Consider the following 21,787-nt stretch of genomic DNA (forward strand, 5'->3'; position numbering starts at 1 on the left):
CACATCTTTGGACTGTGGGAGGAAACCGGAGCACCCGGAGGAAACCCACGCAGACACGGGGAGAACGTGCAAACTCCACACAGTCAGTCGCCTGAGGCGGGAATTGAACCCGGGTCTCAGGCGCTGTGAGGCAGCAGTGCTAACCACTGTGCCACCGTGCCGCCCATTTATCCACCTTTATGCATTTCAAAACTTCCTCCTCTGTAATCTGGACATTTTTCAAGATGTCCCCATTTATTTCCCTACAGTCTATATCTTCCATCTCCTTTTCCTCAGTAAATACTGATGCAAAGTACTCGCTTAGTATCTCCCCCATTTTCTCCGACTCCACACTTAGGCTGCCTTGCTGATCTTCGAGGGGCCCTATTCTCTCCCCAGTTACCATTTTGTCCTTAATGTGTTTGTAAAAAGCCTTTGAATTCTCCTTAATTCTATTTGCCAAAGTTATCTCATGTCCCCTTTTTTGCCCTCCTGATTTCCCTCTTAAGTATACTCCTACTGCCTTTGTACTCTTCTAAAGATTCACTTGATCTATCCTGTCTATACCTTGCATATGCTTCCTTCTTTTTTTTTAACCAAACCCTCAATTTCTTTAGTCATCCAGCATTCCTTAAACCAACCAGACTTTCCTTTCACCCGAACAGGAATATGCTTTATCTGGATTCTCGTTATCTCATTTCTGAAGGCTTCCCATTTTCCAGCCGTCCCTTTACCTGCGAACATCTGCCTCCAATCAGCTTTCGAAAGTTCTTGCCTAATACTGTCAAAATTTGTCTTTCTCCCATTTAGAACTTCAACTTTTAGATCTGGTCTATCCTTTTTCATCGCTATTTTAAATCAAATTGAATTATGGTCGCTAGCCCCAAAATGCTCCCTTACTGACACCTCAGTCACCTGCCCTGCCTTATTTCCCAAGAGTAGGTCAAGTTTTGCACCTTCTCTACTAGGTACATCCACATACTGAATCAGAAAACTTTCTTGTATACACTTAACAAACTCCTCTCCATCGAAACCCTTAACGCTATGGCAGTCCCAGTCTATGTTTGGAAAGTTAAAATCCCCTACCATAACCACCCTATTATTCTTACAGATAGCTGAGATGTCCTTACAAGTTTGTTTCTCAATTTCCGTTTGACTATTAGGCGGTCTATAATATAATCCTAAGAAGGTGATCATCCCTTTCTTATTTCTCATTTCTACCCAAATAACTTCCCTGGATGTATTTCCAGGAATATCCTCCCTCAGCACAGCTGTAATGCTATCCCTTATCAAAAACGCCACTCCCCCTCCTCTCTTGTCTCCCTTTCTATCCTTCCTGTAGCATTTGTATCCTGGAACATTAAGCTGCCAGTCCTGCCCATCCCTGAGCCATGTTTCCGTAATTGCTATGATATCCCAGTCCCATGTTCCTAACCATGCCCTGAGTTCATCTGCCTTCCCCGTGAGGCCCCTTGTAATGAAATAAATGCAGTTTAATTTAATAGTCCTCCCTTGTCCCTGCCTGCCCTGACTGTTTGACTCGCTTCTGTTCTCAACTGTACCAGTCTTAGATTGATCTCTTTCCTCACTATCTCCCTGGGTCCCACATCCCCCCCACCTTACTAGTTTAAATCCTCCTGAACAGCTCTAGCAAATTTCCCTGCCAGTATATTAGCCCCCTTCCAATTTAGGTGCAATCTGTCCTTCTTGTATAGGTAATTTCTACCTCAAAAGAGCTTGCAATGGTCCACAAATGTGAGTCCTTCTCCCATATACCAGCTCCTCAGCCATGCATTCATCTGCTTTATCCTCCTATTCCTGCCCTCCCTAGCTCGTAGCACCGGGATTAATCCAGATATTACTACTTTTGAGGACCTCCTTTTTAAATACCTGCCTACTCTCTGTAATCTCCCTTCAGACTCTCAACCTATTCCCTTCCAAAGTTGTTGGTTCCGATGTGGACAATGACTTCTTGCTGCCCCGTCCCCCCCTTGAGAACATTCTGCACCCTCTCTGAGACATCCTTGATCCTGGCACCAGGAAAGCAATACACCATTCTGATTTTTCGCTGCTGGCTACAGAAACATCTGTCGCTACCTCGGACTAGAGAGTCCCCTAACACCATTGGTTTCTTGGAATCCGACATACCCCTCGTTGCATTAGGACCAGTTTCAATACCAGGAACTTGGCTGTTCGTGCTATCTTCCCCTGTGAATCGATCGCCCCCTTCATTTTCCAAAGCAGCATATTTGTTTGAAATGGGGATAGTCACAGAAGACTTCTGCACTAGCTGCCTACCTCTCTTACCTTTCCTGGAATTAACTCATCTACGTGACTGTATCTGAGACTTTCCCCCTTCCTATAACTGCCATCAATCACATTCCGTTGCTGTTGCAAATTCCTCATTGCCTGTAACTGTCTCTCCAACAGATCCATTCGATCTGATAGGATTTGCAACCAACAGCATTTATTGCAGATATAATCCGCCGTCACCCATAAACTCTCCTTAAACTCCCACATCTGACAAGAAGCGCACATCACTCTACTAAAGGCCATTTTTTCTTCTTCACATTCTACAGACCCAGAAAATAACACCATCTTATTCCTCTACAAAATACTGCCCTAGGTAAAACTAATAGTTACCGGCTTATATTTTAAGTTTAATCAAGAGACATATATCAAAAAATATATAATCAAGAAAGAACCCACTTGACTCACTACTACAGATTTTCTGTCGGCCACACTTAAAACCATTCACCTATCTGTTTCTGTGCTTTGAGTTCACTCAAACAGTTCCTCCAAGTTCAGTTGTGAATCTCACTGTTTGTTAATTTTTGCAGACTCACTCCGATGTCCAGCTGTACATGAATTCAAACAGCAAAGGCAGTAACTCTGCAGGTTCACTGTGGTGTCAGTTTCTTTCTCTCTCTCTCTCCTGCACTGACCTCACGATGTACTTCCTTTGTCTGTTCTTCTCCCTTTTAAAACTGCTGTTGTTTTGACTTTTTTTTCCCCAAAGTTCCAAAACAATGCAACAGCATATAAAACAGTACTTGCTGCTCCTGGAATTCGAGGAAATCACCTCCAACACCTAAAATACCTCAAAAAAGGAGCAGCAGTTACAGTCAGAAAGTTTTCCTGTCCTCCGTCTTAGATTACCCAGAATCCTTTGTATTCAGTATTTATGAGGTTATCTTTTAAACAAAATGAATAAATAAAATGAACTGAATTATAATCTTATATTGCTTTTCTGTAACCTTGTGAAAAGTTTAACAAGGCACTGAGTTCAAAATGTATCCCTGACCAGAAGAAATGTACAAACCTGTCTGCGGAATCATGCCAGGGAGCATCCAACTTAATTGACCACATTTTGGGAAAATAGTATAGTAGACTGGCTGTTCATAAAACTGATCAAGCAATTTGCCACTGATAAAGGTATAGTAAGACAGTAGGTTGCAAAAAAATGCAATAAAGTTTACAGTTATTGGAACCATTTTAGCAGAGGGAGACTTAGAAGAGCATTTGGGAGTACTATTTGATGAAGTCACTATTACCATTCTAAGAGAGAAAAACGAAATGTGACAAAGTGTTTATAAAATGGAATTAAGAGGATGTGTAGTCAAATCACAGCAAAAAAAGATACAGCCATTTTTACAATGGCTTGTGAGACGACAGATTTCACAATGCACTGGTCTGACTATATATAGGCCAGTACTCTGGTTCAAAAGCCAATTTCCCTACGTTAGAAAGAATGCAGAAGAGAGTGTTGCATAGTATAAAAGGGAAGGCTTGGGAATGCTTTGCGGTTCAGCAAAAAATAACTTAAGGAAGACTTCATCAGGCCCTATAAAATATTAAATGGCATAGATTAAGTCATCGCAGGTTGTTTCAAGTTAGCATCCTAAGAAGACACAGTGGTAGGTAGTAAGAAAATCTTGTTTTTCTAGAAGTGATACACATTTGCAAATCTGCCAAATAATGTAGCAGAGGCAAGAGCATTGATATCACTTAAAACATAATGAGATGGTGTGATAGGAGAAAAAATGTATTAACGAGATGGGTTTCAATGAAACACTCTTGGTGTTTCCTAAATTTACACCGTTTGGCAATAATCCAGCTTGCAATCAGACAATACCTGAAGAACCTTGTACCTAATACAGATAATTTACTAAACCCTGCTGTAGACGTAGTGTTTCAGGAATATGCAGCCGAGTCTTTGAACTATGCTGTGATGTGACATAGAAGGTTGCAATAAGAAGTGCTTAGGTCAGTGATGACTATTGCAAGAGCCTCGTGTATATGGCACAGAATCACAGAAGTGTTATGGTGCATTCTACCCATCTTGAGAACAAGCTGGCTCCTGAACTGAGCATAATGACTTAGTGACCCCCTTAATCCTTTCTTTCATATACCATTTCCGTTAATCATTCAATATTCTTTGAATACCTCAATTGACTTTACCACCAGCCGGTTTCCAGGCAGTGTATTCCAGACCAAGCCACTGGTTGTGCGAAAATATGCCGACTTTATTCTTTTTATGAATGGGAACAGTTTCTCCCTGTCTGCTCTATCCAGATTTTCCTGATTTTGAAATTCTCGATCAGATCTTTTTGTCGCCTTCTTTCTAAGGGAGATCAGGTCCAAAGTCTCCAATCTCTCCTCAAAATTGAATTCTCTTGTCCCTGGAAAATATTTTATAAATCTTAGCTACAGCATCTTCAATACATTCACATCCTTCCTATAATGCGGCATCCAGAACTGTACATCATATGACGGCTGAGATCTAATAGGTGATTTGTAAAAGCTCAGCATCACTTCCTTGACCTCGCATTCTATATCCCTATTAATTTGCTTTTATTAATTTCTTTCTCCATCTGTTCTGCCAACTCCAGTAGTCTATGTATATATAAATCCAAGTCCCTCTGATCCTGCACACTCTTAAATATTGTGTCCATGTTCTTCTGTCAAGCTTCACTTTTGTTTTCATTTACCCTTATCTGCCACCTATCGTATCTTGTCCTTTTGAAGTTCTACACTACCCACCCTACAGGTCACAATGCTTCCAAGTTTTGTAGTATCTGCAGATCTTGAAAATGTCCCCTACACACCAAGATTATAGGTCGGGAAAAGCAGGGTTCACAATAACAAACCTTAGGAACTCTGCGACAGACCTTCATTCAACCCAAAACTGATCCATTAACCAATACCCTTGGTTCAAATCAATCAACCAAGTTTGTACTATTTTATACTATGTGGAGAAACATGTGAGGTCTGGCTTAAACTTATTTAGCTTGTCCAAGCCAAACACTTACTCTAGATAAACTTGATGGAAATTATCTAATTTTCATAAATAAAGCCACCTGAATCAGAAGTTCACATCTCAGACAAAAATACTACTGTTCAATTACCTATCTATCTAAGAGATTAACAATTGGCATTTATATAACATAAAACATAGAACAGTACAGCACAGGAAAAGGACCTTTGGCCCATGAAGTTGTGCTGAATATGATGTCAAATTAAACTACTCTCTTCTGCCTGACCTTGGACAATGTCCCTCCACTCCTGTGCTTATCTACAAGTCCCTTAAGCACCTCTATTGTATCTATGTCCACCACCACTCCTGGCAGCAGGTGCAGACTCCTACCACTCTCTGTGTAAACAAACTTGCTCCTCGCATCTCACTTGAACTTTTCCCTCTCACCTTAAATGCATGCCCTCAAGTATTAGACATTTCAACTCTGGGAAAAAGATTCTGATCATCATTGCATACATGGGTGTATTAATGCAAAATATTCTAATTAGATATGATTAGCAGTAATATGCTTGTGGGAATCAGCTCTTCAAAACTTTCTGGATATATCATTCATTGCTTCAGAAACCCAAATGCATTCATTAACATCTGTTAGTGCGCATTTCTGAACAAAGTACTGTTATCTAACCTCCGTCCAGCAATTTCTAAGAAGATTTTGATGGAATAGGGTGTCACAGGCAAGACCAGCATTTGCTCTCCATCCCAAATTGCCTGAACTGACAAATAAAATGAAATAGGTTAAACTAAGTGAATACGCTGGAGCGAGTGAGTGCTATGACAGCAAGTTCACAGCCCAGAGAAACAACATGGTCCAGTCCATGAGCTGGGTGCATGTCCCTGAGGGCAGGGTGTTCTTGCAGCAACATTGCGATGGTAGTTGATAGTGTAGCACTGAAATGCAGAAGCATCCTGCAAATAAATTGGAAATGTGCCATGAGGGTTCTCAGAGGATGGCACAAATCAGATGCCAGTGTCCATGGATGCATAGTGTCTGTGACCCGTGACCATGGAGTGTGCCCCTGAAATGTCAGTGGTGAGCTGAATCCACCTCGCTCTGGTTTCCTTGTTGAGTTTCTCCAACCCGAGCTTGTTTACAAGACATGCAGTATGGGAGGCTGAATTATTACTGAGGTATGTTTAACAAGCAATAATCCCCCTGAAAGAACAAGATTCTTGCCACACCCTTTCTGAAAAGATGTTGCGAGTTGCTGATGAGGTCGAGACCAGCCTTGACAGACTTGTTGCCCCAAATCTTCCACAAACCTAACTGTAGCCCATGTCTTTCAAATCCTGAAGATTCTGCCCATAATTCTTTTTGATCTCAGCATTTAACTTGTCAAACAATATGTATAGAACTAGAATAATGACATGCCTATTACTTTCATAGAACTAGCACCCTAAGCTGAAAGTGTTATACTTACTTAGGGTGTAGTGTGTGTTAAGATGTTCAATTGTTTAGAACAGGCATCTTTATTGAAAACTACCAGACTTTTTTTTATTTCATCAGAAAGAATAACAGAAGTCAAGACAGACATCTATGTGACAAGTTTTGGACCTGTATCAGACACAGACATGGTAAGTGCAAATATGTTTTTGAAATTTAAAAAAAAAGTTAATTATTCTGCTTTGTTAATACACATTATAGTAATAATATTAGAGGACTATTTTAATTCTTGCAATTATGGGTTGGATTTTGTGTTCAGCGATGAAGCAATGTTTTTGCTGCTGCTCTTGAAGAAAGCTGCCTGAGAATGTCTCAGGATCTCTGTGACCTGGATTTCCCTTTACCTGATGGTGGTTTAAAGGGGATCTCCAAATGTCTAGTAATTGTGGTGTCAGTAAGCAAGGTGAGCAGCCAATCACATTGAAGTATGCTCATAAACGGCAAACTTGTCCATTAAAAGCACTGACTATTCTTCACTTTAACTTTGTCTTTTATTTTGTTATTTGAAAATACAATGCTTGGATTAGGCTAAAACTAAAAAAAATCAGTGTGACTTTCTTTTCCACATCATGGAGAAAATGGTCATTCTGCAAATATAAAGTTGTTCTTCAAGGTTACTAGGGGAGTGCAGCAATAATTATGAACATACAGACTATTAAAATTCCCATTGCTCCTCAATCAACAAGTATAATCTGTCCAAGAGTTTTGGCAGGAAGACCAACAGAGTCAAAGTACAAGTTTCCTTTAATTAAGTGTCTGTTTAGTTTTGCACTCAGGGTTAGCATCGAGTTTAGGGAAAACCTTAACAATGTGTACTCTGTGGAAGCACAGCACCACAGAATCATTGAATCATAGAATAGTTACAGGAGAGAAGGAAGCCATTCAGCTTATCATGTCTGTGCTGTCTCTCTCCAATATCAACACAACTCGTCTTACTCCCAAACTGTTCTCCGTAACTCTGTAAACCTTTTCTCTTCAGATAGTGATGTGATTCTCTTTTGAAGGTGACAATTGAACCTGCCTCCACCACATTCTTTGGGAAGTGCATTCCAGATCCTTAAGCCTTGCTGCTTCAAAACGCTTTTTTTTTCTCATGTCACTGCTGTTTCTTTTGCCAACTGCTTTCAGTTGTCTGGTTCTAGATCCTTCCATAGCTGTCTATCTATTCTGTCCATACTCCTCTTAATCTTTTTCCCTCTCAGGCAGACAACCCCAGATCCAGGTAACTTAAATTTCTCATCCCCAGAACTACTGTTGTAAATAATTTCTGCATCCTCTTTAATGATTTGACATCTTTGGTGAAGTGTGCTATGCTGAACTAGATGCATTACACCAGGTGAGGCCAAGTGTGCATTTTATGCAGGTTTAAACATAATCTCCTCACTTTTGTACTTTGCATTCATAGTTATAAACCCCATAAAACCCGTAGTTATAAACATATACCCAAATAATTGCTTTCTAAAGCTCTTCTACTACACATTTACCTCAAGGTCCCTTTGCTCCTGAACACTTTTTAAGTCTTATATCTTTTGTTTAGTATTGCTTCTACTCATTCTTCCCACAGAAATGAATCACTGAACATTTCTCTGTATTAAATTTCTCTTATCACTCAACCACCCATTCTAGCAGGCTGTACCTTCCATTTGTGCATGTGAAGATTTTCCTCTTTGTGGTTCCCAGGAGCTATGACCACAGCGGGAAGCGAACTGCGATGGAGCCCAGACAAAGGTAAGTCCCGAGTATTGGTGGAACCTGTCAGCTTTGGAATGGGACTGGGTTGCAACAAAGCTGTTGCAGAGGGGAAAATTGGTGCGTTGGGTTGGGGGGGGCAGGGGAGTTGGGCAGCACAGAAATATCACAGTGATGGGGAAGATGCCTGTGAGGGAACAGGGAGCCTGAAAAGGGTTGTTAAGAAGATAGATGGTGTGTTGGCTTTCATTAGTAGAGGGATTGAGTTGAAACTCTATAAAGTTATGCTGCAGCTCTATAAAACACTGCTAGGCCACACTTAGTATATTGTGTTCAGCTCTGGTTGCCTCATTATAGGAAAGATGTGGAAGCTTTAGAGAAGATGTAGAGGAGATTTACCAGGATGCTGCTTGGACTGGAGGGCATGTCTTACGACGAAAGGTTGAGGGGGTTAGGGCTTTTCTTTTTTGAGCGAAGAAGGATGAGACGTTTAGAAGATGATGAGAGGCATCGATAGAGTAGGTCACTAGACACCTTTCTCCAGGGCAGAGATGGCTATCACGAGGGGGCATAATTTTAAGGTGATTGGAGGAAGGTTTAGACGAGATGTCAGAGGTAGGTTCTTCAAACAGAGAGTGGTGGGTGCATGGGATGCACTGCCAGCGGTAAATAGTAGAATCAGAGATATTAGGCACACTTAAGCACCTGCTGGACAAACACGTGGATGGCAGTAAAGTAAGGGTTGTGTAGATTAGGTTGATCTTAGATTAAGATAAATGCTTGGCACAACATTGTGGGTTGAAGGGCTTGTTCTGTGCTGCACTATTTTATGTTCTATGTTCTACCTTCAGTTCATGCACAGGCAAGCAGGCTTACCAATCCATGTCCCGCTGCTCTGCGGTCAGGCCAGGAAGTAGTGCCAGAAATATCCCACATGCGTGACTTAAGATCTTACAGCTATCTTTCCTCTCACTGTCCCACCCTCTAGGAACCATAAAATACTGCAGGTCATTTCTATTTGAATCCCCAGTAATGAGGGAAACAGAAAGGTCTGTAGTTACTAGTCAAAACCCTCATCCTTACATCTGAAGAGAATTTTTAAAAAATTGACTCAAACCTCTGTCATTTCCTCTTTTATCCCACTCAGTATTCTTGGTTGCATTTCTTCTGATCCTGGTGATTTATCAAATTTAGGGCACCAACTTAAGGTGCCCAGCAAAAGCAGCGTGAGGAAAAGTATTTTGTATGCAGTGAGTGGTTAGGATCTGAAGTGCACTGTCTGAGAATGTGGTGGAGACTGATAAATCGTGAAGCAACTTCAGAAAAGAATTGCATCGGGATGGGCTTGGTGGAGTTGCATTTGCAGAGACAGCACAGAAAGGATGGGCCTGCCTGCTCACTATGATTTGGGCAGAAGCTTCTAAACTGGTAACAGCCAACGAAAAATCTTTATTTAACATCTCAGCCATGCCTCCATGTGTATTTTATTTCTATAACTGACTCCACATCTTTTACTATCCTCTCTACACGCCTTCCGAAGAGGTTTCAATTATATTTTGTGTAATTTACCAGTTGTTTCTCATACTATCTCTAAGCATCTAGTATTTATTCTTTCTTCAATTGCCCTCTGAACCTTCAACATTCAGCCTGGTTTTCAGTCGTGCTTTCCATGTGCCATATCATGTATATCTTTTCTCTGCTTCACCTTAGTTGATATTTCTTTCAGCATGCAGGGGACTTACCTTTGTTTGTTTTGTGCCCTGTGTTGAAGACTGTAGCATTAGCAGTAAATGGTAGAAGTACCTGGAAATTGAAGGGGAACCTGGCGAACTTGATGCTGTCGTGGAAGGACCTTACTTGGTTATGTTGCAGCGTCTGTATTTGCATGGAACAGCGCGAGAGAACTGGTACACCTCGTTCAGTTAGCTCACTGGAAATCAAGCCCACTATTCCCAGTGTTACCACTGAAGTTAAAGATCTTGCATAAGAACAGATATTTCTCAATTAACTTGTCTCCTTAGTGCCTGGTTGACAGAAAGCATAGACCAGGTTTCTGTACTTAATAATAATGACTATTTATTACAATAAATAGATTCTAACCACAGATAAATTATTAGGAATGATCAACATGTAACTCTATTCATTAAAATGCTAACTCCTGATAAGAATCCCACAATGCATACGTACAGCCACAGTCAGAAAGGCAAAATTAACTACTGTTATAAGTGAAGGGAAAAGCTGGAGAGGCTGTTCAATGGCCCCAGTCTACAGAGTTCACTGAGATGGTCTTTCTCGCTTGCTTGGAATAGTTGCTCCTCAATCTCTGTCCTCTAGGTACTTCCACTTTGCTTGCAGGAGGAGTAAGGCAAATGGTTCACAACTGATAAAATCTTCAACTTAATGGTTAAAAGTGAAAACTTGCAATAAGAGGTGAAGGAAAATAAACTGACTTTATTCAGGCTTTAGATTTTTTTTACTGTAGAAAAAACGATGCCACGTCTTCGTCCAGAGATCTGAACACTTCTGGCTATATCATTCATACTGACAAGGTGTTCAGCTACCTGACAGCCAATCACATAGCTCTTGGCAAGCAGAAGCACTTTGTCAACAACAACTGGTCACAACTCCAGAGACCACTTAGCTTCTGTTACCAGCCAAATTTTCCTTTGTACACATCCTCGCTGATAGTCCTCTTCTCATTTCAGTCCAAAATCACAAATATAGAAGGATGTATAATTAGATAGAGGATTTGTGGAAGGGTATAAAGATAAAGGGATCCCCCTGGAAGGCAGCAAGCCATTTAATCAGTTTAGCTATCACTACCTTCATTTTTGCATGATTTGGAGATGCCGGTGTTGGACTGGGTGTACAAAGTAGAAATCACACTACACCAGGTGCAGCAGTGCTCTGAAAGCTAGTGTTTCCAAATAAACCTGTTGGATGATAATCTGGTGTTGTATGATTTCTAACTTCATTTTTGCATTGCATCACCAACCAAGTGCATAGTGCACAGGAGCAAGACTGAGGAGCTGAAACAGTCTAGTTCACATCATCATCATCTCCACGTTATTGAAAGAGCTGGATATTAGATATCAGAAAGCAACAAGAATTGGATTCACTAACTTCAACAATGAATAAATGATTTACCAAGTGGCATAAGAGAAGAGGGATTTATCTCTGACATTAATCTAAGCATATGAGAACTTCTGCTCCTAATAATTTCCTTACAAATGCCCTTATGAGGAACCAGCACTGTTCTCACTGATGACATGGAGGAAGACTACTGCTGTTTCTGCTCATGCATTGGGATGACCTTGGTGGCCATTGTCTAGCTGCCTGAGACATACAGGACCCTGGCTGCTGATGGGGATCTGCAGCAATGCAGGCCTCTCTATGGGCATGGCTATGTGGAACACAGGATTCACTGGTAGAGGGGCTGAGGAGTGGCTATTCATACCCTGTCCAGGCCTTAGAAGTTGAAGATCCTGTACATCTGTTGTAAAACGCACAGTTAAGAAGGAGCAGGGCCGAGTGGAGACACCAGGGGCTTTTCTATATCTTTCTTTGCACCTGCTGCATTGAGTCGAAAAGTGTAGCACTCGAAAAACACAGTAGGTCAGGCAACATCCGATGAGCTGAAGAATTAACGTTTTGGGCGTAAGCCCTTCATCAGCATTGAGCTCATGGACAAGGCAATGATATCCTCTTGCTTCTCTGGCACTCATTGACACAAAGATTGCCAGTCACTCAGTTGAAAAAGCCATGTTTTAGAATGTCATAGACATCATAGCACTTATGACCTGGATGGATTCTCCTATTACCCGCCAATGGCAGCTCCACCAGACTTTCTTCACGTGTCATTCTAGACACCCAAACGTGCTGTGTTACTAATCTTGAGCTCAGCATGAGCCTAGATTAGAATGGTGCTGGAAAAGTAAGTCAGGCAGCATCCGAGGAACAGGAAAATCGACGTTCCAGGCAAAAGCCCTTTATCAGGAATGAGGCTGGGAGCCTCCGGATTGGAGGGATGTGCGGCTGGGGAGAAGGTAGCTGAGAGTGGAGGGAGGTGGGGGTAAAGGTGATAGGTCGGAGAGGAGGATCGAGGGGATAGTGGGAAGGAAGATTGACAGGTGGAACAGATCATGAGGGTGGTGCTGAGCTGCAAGGTTGGAACTAGGGTAAGGTGGGGGGGGAAATGAGGTTGGATAAAGTTTAAAAGGAGTACCCTGGCTGCAAAATATTATAGGATCACATAGGCCCTCATCGGGCCAGTGTTGTGCATTTTTAAATGAGGAGATAGCATCATCTTTGAGTGCTGCCTTCCTTGACTAGAAAGAGCATATTCAGATCAGGAACTGCCTCCTGACAATCAGCAAAATGGGCCTTAATATATCATTAGCTTGCAATGCTTAAAAAAGTTTAGCTGCAAAGCTCTTGATAAAGCTTTATTCAAATATAATATCCAAAAACACCTATTAATTGTATGATTTAGCTTTATTATGTTCAACACATTGTAAACTGTCAAGAATAGTTTTAAAAAAGTATAAACTAATCAATGGTATTAAAGTATTACATTGTTGATAAAATGATTAGCTCAGAGTGATTACACCAAATGTGACAGATTTTCTAAACATTTTAAAATCATTATTTCTTATAAATATATAACATATGTTTAACAGTACCAAACTCTTTAAAAATATTTTCACCTGAAGTTTTGCATTATTCATGAATTTGTGTGTTCTTTAATTATTTTAATCAAATAAATTAAACATCTAGAAAAATGCTCCAGGGTTTCTTGAGGGATTGAATGAGTCACAGCCATAACAGCTTTGAATATGCTCAGCTAGAACGTACACATGTTAAGATATGCTCCATGTGGTGTTTAACCATATCCTGAGGGGGGCTACCTGAATTCAAAATGAGTATCCAACTTTTGATATTAAATATAGATGCTATGAATAAAGCTGTTTTGGCACCAAGCTATCGTGAGCTTTCCCCATGGATTGTCAGCATGATTTCCATTAAGAAGTGATTATCCTTTGCAGCCAAATCTCTTACCAAAGAACGAATGCCCGTTCTTTTACAGGTCACTTTTAATTTCCACCTGCCTGTGGTACTGGCAAGAACAGAGCTTAAAATAGAGGCTGTGTCAATTGGCATAGTGCCACACCTTAACTGGCATCACTTCTAGCTTCTGAGTGACATCAGATGTGTGATGCTCTTGTTGCCTACAGCTGAGAGCATAATGAATATTCAAATGTTTCTCCTGGCACTTTTACCATGACCAGATGTATTTTTAATTGTTTTGTGGGGGATGTGAGTGTTACTGGCAAATATCTATCCGTAAAGGACACTGGTGAAAAATCAGTGATCGATGCAATAAACACTGGACCAGGAAGCATCTACAAGGCATGAGTCAGGAATGTGATGAAATATTCCCACTTGACTGGGTGAGTGCAGCTCCAACAGCACATAAGAAGCTTAACACCATCCAGGAAATAGCAGTTGGCTTGGATTGACACCCCATCCATAACCTTCAACATTCACTCTGTCTGACATTCAGTGCAGCAGTGTCAACTGTCTACAAATGCAGTGCAACAACTCACTCAAGCTGTTTTGACAGCACCTCAAACCCATGACCCTCTACCATTTAGAAGGACAAGTGTAGCATATACATGGTAACGCTACCACTTTACAGTTTCCCTCCAAGCTACTCCCCCCCCCCCATCCTAACTTGGAATATTTTCACAGTTCCTTCCCTGTCACTGGGTCAGAATTCCATAACGTTTTCCTTAATAGCACTGTTGTTGTACCTATTTCCCAAGTATTGGTTTGAATCAAAAGGCACATCACCGCCACCATCACCAGGGTCGTTAGGGATGGGTTATAGATGTTGCTGTAGCCGTAACATGCACATCCCATGAATGAATGATATTTAAAAAGTGCTGGCAATTTGGGGTGTGCGTACCACTCATATGTTTTTTCAACTTTCTTCTATTGCCTTGGGCTTGAAGAGAGACTAAAGCTCCAATTTAACAGTCAGAAAGAATTTAAGACTGTTGCTTCGATGATCTCCAAGTTCAAGAAGGTCAACTAGTGCTCTGAGACGTGTGTATTCATAACATTTCACTAAAGCGGTAGCCTTCATGTATCTTGTAGCCTTCATGTAGCCTTCATGATGCCTCACAGCGCCAGAGACCCGGGTTCAATTCCCGACTCAGGCGACTGACTGTGTGGAGTTTGCACATTCTCCCCGTGTCTGCGTGGGTTTCCTCCGGGTGCTTCGGATTCCTCCCACAGTCCAAAGATGTGCGGGTCAGGTGAATTGGCCATGCTAAATTGCCCATAGTGTTAGGTTAAAGGGGTAAATGTAGGGGTATGGGTGGGTTGCGCTTCGGTGGGTCGGTGTGGACTTGTTGGGCCGAAGGGCCTGTTTCCACACTGTAAGTAATCTAATCTAATCTAATCTAACAAATCTTCATTTCCAGCTTGATAAACAAGCAAACAACTTGGCCAGAATGTGGTTATGGAACAAGACCGTGACAGTAACTGTGCTAAGAATATTATTATAGCTCTGTATAGGTCAGTCACTTTGCCACCTATTCTGAATAACAAAGGTGGTCTTCACTAAATTAACTGCAGCAAGATTTTATCCAGGGCTCTGTTAAATAGGAATGATACATTACATTGCACTGGAGCTAGTTCAGAAAAGGTTCACAAGATTATTCCAGAGATGAAAGGCGTGTTTTGTGAGGAGAGGTTGAGCAGTTTAGGCTAGAGTTTAGAAGAATGACTGGAGATCTGATTGAGGGATATAAGAAGCTAAAGCAGATTGACAGAAAAATTAGACATGAAGCTGATATTTCCTCTTATGGGGCAACCTGTGATAGAGTGAGGGTTGGAATGGGGAGGTCATGGGTTTAGGCTAAGGGGTGGCAGATTTAAACAGTGATGCAGAGAAATGATTACTCTTAAATGGTAAGAGATCTGTGGAATTCACGACTGACACTGAATAAATTTAAGGAGAAGGTAGACAGGTTTTTAATTAGCAATGGGTTAAAAGGTTATGGGGAGCAGGCAGGAAAGTGGACTGCAGGCTGGGATGAGATCAGCCATGATTGTATTAAGCATGGAGCAGGCTCAAGGGGCTGAATTTCCTACTCCTCCAAGATCTTGAGTTCGAAAGAAGACAATAATTGTCATTTTCTCATAAAATAAATATCTAACTTAGGTTTGTAAAATTATTTCAAATAGTCTCTGATTCACAGTTATTAAGTGCACTAGCCTTTTTTGCAGATTCTCAGAAGATAGTGCTGAAGTGAGTCACTGAGCGAGTGTAGAGTCTTACATGGTCTTTCAGTAAAGCTCAGAGGAATTTGGGAGGATAGAGCTCAAAAATTAATATCTTTAACACTGTCACGTGACTGAATTTGGAGCAAATGAAACATTTGAGATTTGTCGTCGTCTTAATATTGAGGCACAGATGTGTGACCATCATAGTTCGATGAGTCACCAGTTGATTCTATTCCTGATGATTCTACAAATTTAATCTTGAATATTTTGAATAGCACATAAATCGTGGTGTTCAAGAATGTAGTTCACCACTGCCTCCACGAGGGCAAGAGGGCAAGTGATGCCCAGATCCTGCATGTGAATTAAAGCAAATCCTATTTGATATCTTTGAGCTGTCTGCTAACGCCTCACTATAACATTCTGCACAAGTGAAACAGAAATAGGCCCAGCATCATGTTGTCTGAAAAAGAGAGAACGTGAATAGATTTTATGTTGTGAGATTTAGTACCTAACACAGGTGGAACGTAACATGTCAGCGGCTGCCACCTACTGGTTGGAGAGCTGGCATGAACCCAGTGCTACTTCCCTCTGGAAGGCCTGAAGCAGTTGAAGGCAATTCTGCAGAGTTGGGTATTCCACACAATTAAGGCTGAAAATCCCACCCACGGGAGGTACATGTCAGACATTAGCTGGCAGCTCTCCAATGCCAGCCGCACCATTAGGAGTACCAGTGCTACACATGGGACAGCCTTTTGACTATTGCTGGATCTCCAGGTAGAGGCGAGTCTAGGTGGAATGGGGACAAAACTAAGAGGGGGGAGTAGGGAGAATGGTCAGCAGCAGGAGCAGGAGCGGTGAGGTGACTTTCTATGGGACCCTTCATTCGGGTGTTGAACACAGCAAATTTTAAAAAGAGGGATCCCAATGCTAAACCGCAGGCAAACACCAGTCTGTGCATAGTGAGCTTCTCACCTGGTGCTGGTTGAATCCCAATGATAGTGAGATGAGGAGCATAACTAGCCCTTAAACTGATATAATAGAAACATTGAATTTTACAATACAGAAGAAGGCTATTCCACCCATCGTGTCTGCACTGACTCCTGAAAGAGTTACCCAGCTAGTCCCAGTTGGTAACCAGGCAGAAAGATGGCTCTCTACACTTCATGTTGTATTAGTGGATTGATTCCAGACTGGACAGGCAGTCTGCCTTTAAGATGGTTAGCGGGCATTCTAACATGTGATGTTCCAGCTTAAAGATCCTTGTCTCACCTTCACAGCATTGAAGAAGTTTTCCTCCTCTCTGTACAAGAATCTCAGGGAGTCCCTCTCCCACTGCAGTATTCTATGCTACTTTCTCCCCACCCCCACCCTCCTCTCACTTATCTCTCCACCCTTCAGGCTCTCTGCTAGTATTCCTGATGAAGGGCTTTTGACCTAAACGTCGATTTTACTGCTCCTTGGATGCTGCCTGAACTGCTGTGCTCTTCCAGCACCACTAATCCAGAAATCTGGATTCCAGCATCTGCAGTCTTTGTTTTTACCTATATACAGTAGGGTTCTGACCATATCACACTGGCTGTAGTGTATGAATAAGAAACCAGGTCACATCCCATCCAGTGTTATGTGCAGCCTGGTGAGATTCCCATCTATAACTCTCTCCAAACCAATCAAACAATTCCTCCCTGTCTTCAAACTTGGCCTTGGGATGGGATAGGGGTCATGAAATTCTGTCCTGCCTGTTGGAGATTGGGTGGAGAGTGGGCTGGGAGACAGGGCGAGAATAGGGTGGAGGTTGGTAAGTAATAGCTAGGAAGCTCTAGCTGAGGAGGCTGTCAGCTTTAGAACTTGTTCCAGTTAAAACCAAGGTGGGAATATTCAAAAACAGCCTTCCTGCCCAGAGTTCATTTCAGTGTTCCACCACTAGTGTCAGGGGCCCTTAACACATAGACACACTATCAGGTACACCCCAGCGTGTACACCTGCAGTCCAATTTGGAGAGCTGTCCCTCCTCCTTAGGCACCCTTTGTCTAACAGAATGGCCCACCAACAGCATGGAGGGAACCACGGGAAAACACCTGCCTGCCTTTTACATTATTTAGCCCCCCAGCCTTTCTGGGTCCTCCCTTACCAGTCCCAGCCATTTTGTATCATAAAGCTGTGTTTCAGCTCCAACAATGATTCCCATTCTCCAGTCTCTTGCAGTACCGGGAGAAGCCACAGCTCCTGGAGGCACTGTCGATACTGGAGAGTTGCCAACCTTTGACTGGTAGTTTTCAGTAAAGTGACAGTTGCTCTGCAGCAGAAATCCCTGTGGGATATTCCCTGTGAAGGAGCCGGGACACCTGTTGGCACCTAGCAATCTGTCTAATTGAGATTTAATCGCTCCTGGACTTCCAAAACTACTTACAATAAGTGTCCAGCAGATAAATAAACTCTGTCCATTGTGTTTGTTAACTTGGCCACAGTCAGTGGGTCAACCTACAAAAACCTGCAAAGTTTAAATAATTAGAAGAGGATGAAAGTTTAATTTGTTTTTGTTCCCTGAGGTAAAGAGAAAAAATGTAATTTAAGATGTCAACTAATATGATCTCATCAATACAGAGTGTACAAAATCAATAGAGGCCTGGCATTTTACTGAAGAAATTATCCAGCAGAGATCAATTATTAATATTGCTTTGAATTATTCTTTTTAATTTAATGAAGATTTATAAATGTGGCAGAAATTAAAGTGGCGTCGCTTTCGGACTCGGAATCAGCACTATCTGTGAATGGCTCACAGGTGCTTCAAGAAACTGGAAACCATCTTCGAAACGAGTGGCTGAACTGGCTGCTAATGTAGGTTTCAGTGTAGAAATAGTAATTTTGACAATATCCAATTTTCTTCCCAGTTCCTTATTGCATGTTCCTCTGGCCTATTTGAGGGCCAGGAATAACTGAGGGGGTGTTTTATGGAGGCAATGGGGATTTCTGCCATTGGCAGGAGGGTCAACAACAGATCTACATTGTCTTTGTTGGAAAAGACCTGCTGGATTATGAGCCAATCGGGCAAGTAACAGGCCATCCATGGGCCTTGCCTGGGCTTAGGACCCCAGGAGTCAGGCGTGCTGCCTGTCAAGAGCTGATGGGAAATCAGAGGCTGACAGTTCTGTTCCTTGGTAGCCCCACCAGGGAGGCAGTGGCTGTTGTGAAAACCCACTCAGCAGAGACCCAGGCTCGCAAAGAAACCCAGGCGAGAAGTGAGACCACAAGCAAACTTGCATACTTGCATACTTGCTTGTAGTGCAGTGACAAGCTGACCATGGATGGCAAATGGCTTGGATCCCCATCCACCACTTCCTCACTGATTAATACCAGTGCCACAGGAAAATGCCAGCAGAGATACCAGAGGTCTGCACTAAATTAGAGCAAAAGATGGAGGAGTTGGTATAAGTTCTATCTGCTGTTCTATCACCTGGCACAGATATAACAGCTGCTCTTGAGACCCAGATGCAGCAGAATGGTCAATGGCAGTCAGATAAATGCTCTGACTCCATTACCCTGGCCAAGGCAAAAGGGGGAGGGGGGGACGTGGATGAGGCACCTCCACCGCATTTTAGGTGCACCTTCCTCTCAAGGATATAATCAGCACTGATACAGGAGGAACGCTGACCAGGGCACTCCAAAATGACCTGGCTTCTTTCAGGTCCCCCTCACCCCAATGCCAGTGAGTGATGCCATGCTGTGCTAGAACTCAGGCTGAGGAGAGGTTCAGGAGACTCTCAGCAGGTCGGGGACCTCTAGGCGTAGACTACTCTCACCAAAGTCATTAACAGTTACTAGGCAGAGGCAGTCAACAAGCAGCCTCCACCTTCACTGAGCATGTCGGGCTAGACATCGTAGTAAGTGAAGAAAGAAGACATTTTCAGGACACTTGGTTGGCATGGCTGTTTGTTATATGTATCTGGTCTGCACACATGTAAGTAGATATTTAATTGCACTGTTGTAAATTTTGCTGTGGTCCCATTACGTGATTAATTGCTGACATGGTTGTTTGAAGTGAAAGGGGTGAAGCATCTTCTTACATCAGAAAGCAATGTGGTGTTCCAGTGGTAAACATTTCATTGTATCATATCATCAGTAAAGCACATGCATAAGGTGTTGCAATGGCTCAGCCAAGGGTTCTGAGGTTAAATTCTGGGATCATGACCTTGTTTGACATTGCAACAGTGAGGAGACTGGGCCTGGAATCACCACATTCTGAAGGCCACAGACACAATTTGTGTAAGTAATAGAGAACTGTGTCGGGGTTGTGCAGGCTGTAAGAAGGACAGATCTTTTCCATGATCTGTGTCTCCATGATCACGCAGAATTTCTTCAGCTTAAGAGGAAAGCAGTGCACTGCTGGGATATTAAGGACTTTGTTATCTCAGAGAGGGATGAGAGGGAAGTTTTATGGATTTGTCCCACCTGTAGTTGTGGAAGCATACTCAGTATGATTTCTCAGCAATTGCAACTGTACCACCAAGGAACTTAGTGCATTTTCCTGGACTCTAGTGACACTGAGAGAATAAGATGACAAGTCGCAGCAAGGATATAGAAGAATGGGGGAACCATGGTCCAAGGTCTTTGTGCCCTCATCTGCCAGCTGTTTATTTGGAGCAAGGCTGTGGGCACAGGAATATACGTTGTGATGCAAGCATAGTTTCTGTGCAGTTTAAGGTGTTTAAATCCTGCCAACTCATGGAAACGCTTGTTGAGTACATCATAGCTGTTTCATTTCAACTACTGATGAACACACAATTATTGTGATAATCTTGTTGAGTTCATGGAGACATTTGTCTGTTTTCTTTTCCACATGACTAAAAGGCATTCAGAAAACTTTGATGATTTTAATCCTCCTCATTCTATACAAATGAAAACTAGTAATTTACTAGATAACTAAGCTGCTAAAATACAGACACCTCTTCATTTGGATATCAGTATAATCATTTGCAATGAGACATTTTTAAAAGCTCCTTTTAATTTTCAGTTGGTAATTTTTCTTGCAATTGCTTTCCTAATGTAGATTATTTAATTTCAAATGTTCTATTTGTAAGCTAGACTGCAGTGATCCACAGATTAAGGCTATAACTTATTTAACATGTAGAATATATGATATATTCATGGAAAATTGGTGAGTCAGGAGTTCTATGGAAGTTAATTAGGAGTTAAGTTTTACTTAAAGTCTAATTATTTTCTTTAATTTAATGTGGCAATAAATTAGAGATTCCTCTTTAGAAATTAAGTTTCATTCTTCCATTAAAAACAAGTGGGTACGAGTTATCTGGACCTCAAAGCCAGAAGGTCCAGGTTCAAATCCATCTCGCCCCAGAGATGCATCCGAATATGTCTAAACATATTGATTAAAATAACTACATACCCTCTGCCAAGGTTTTTTTATGCTACAGAGGTAGTGTCTGTAACTTAGGGCCAGAAGATCTGGTTTCAAGTCCCACCTGCCCCGTCATAACATACATGAACTGGTTGATGAAAAATACCTATAGTGTCCCCAACAGCTAGTTAATGAGGTGACTGGCTTCAAATTGGTTGTTTCTTTAGGGAGCTGGAGAGCAACTTCCCTCTGTGCTGTTTTGGTCTGAACTGGGTCTTCTTTGTGCGGTATAGAGTGTAAAGTGGCAGCTTGGCGAATGAGGATGTTCACCAAAGTGCTATTAGTTTTTGTATCAGGAATCTACCAGTCCTGGAAAAGTCTCAGATAGTTGGTAAACTGCCAATGTAGCACCCTTACTGGAGTCATAGAGTCATAGAGATGTACAGATGGAAACAGACCCTTCGGTCCAACCCGTCCATGCCGACCAGATATCCCAACCCAATTTAGTCCCACCTGCCAGCACCTGTCCCATATCCCTCCAAACCCTTCCTATTCATATACCCATCCAAATGCCTCTGAAATGTTGCAATTGTACCAGCCTCCACCACATCCTCTGGCAGCTCATTCTATACACGTACCACTCTCTGCGTGAAAAAGTTGCCCCTTAGGTCTCTTTTATATCTTTCCCCTCTCACCTTAAACCTATGCCCTCTAGTTC

The 21,787-nt window shown here is 42.0% G+C and overlaps 1 protein-coding gene across 7 annotated transcripts in view; it reads left to right on the top strand.

The window, feature by feature from the left end:
• gabra2a (gamma-aminobutyric acid type A receptor subunit alpha2a) overlaps positions 1–21,787 on the top strand; it is a 254,455-nt gene that overhangs the window by 112,995 nt on the left and 119,673 nt on the right. For all 7 annotated transcript variants that reach the window (XM_043691791.1, XM_043691775.1, XM_043691784.1 and 4 more), the window contains one exon: positions 6,801–6,868. In XM_043691791.1, the coding sequence (XP_043547726.1) occupies positions 6,801–6,868 (68 nt within the window). The remainder of the gene's footprint in view (positions 1–6,800; positions 6,869–21,787) is intronic.

This window comes from Chiloscyllium plagiosum, chromosome 1 (genome assembly GCF_004010195.1).
Source record: "Chiloscyllium plagiosum isolate BGI_BamShark_2017 chromosome 1, ASM401019v2, whole genome shotgun sequence".
NCBI classification, from domain to species: Eukaryota; Metazoa; Chordata; class Chondrichthyes; order Orectolobiformes; family Hemiscylliidae; genus Chiloscyllium; species Chiloscyllium plagiosum.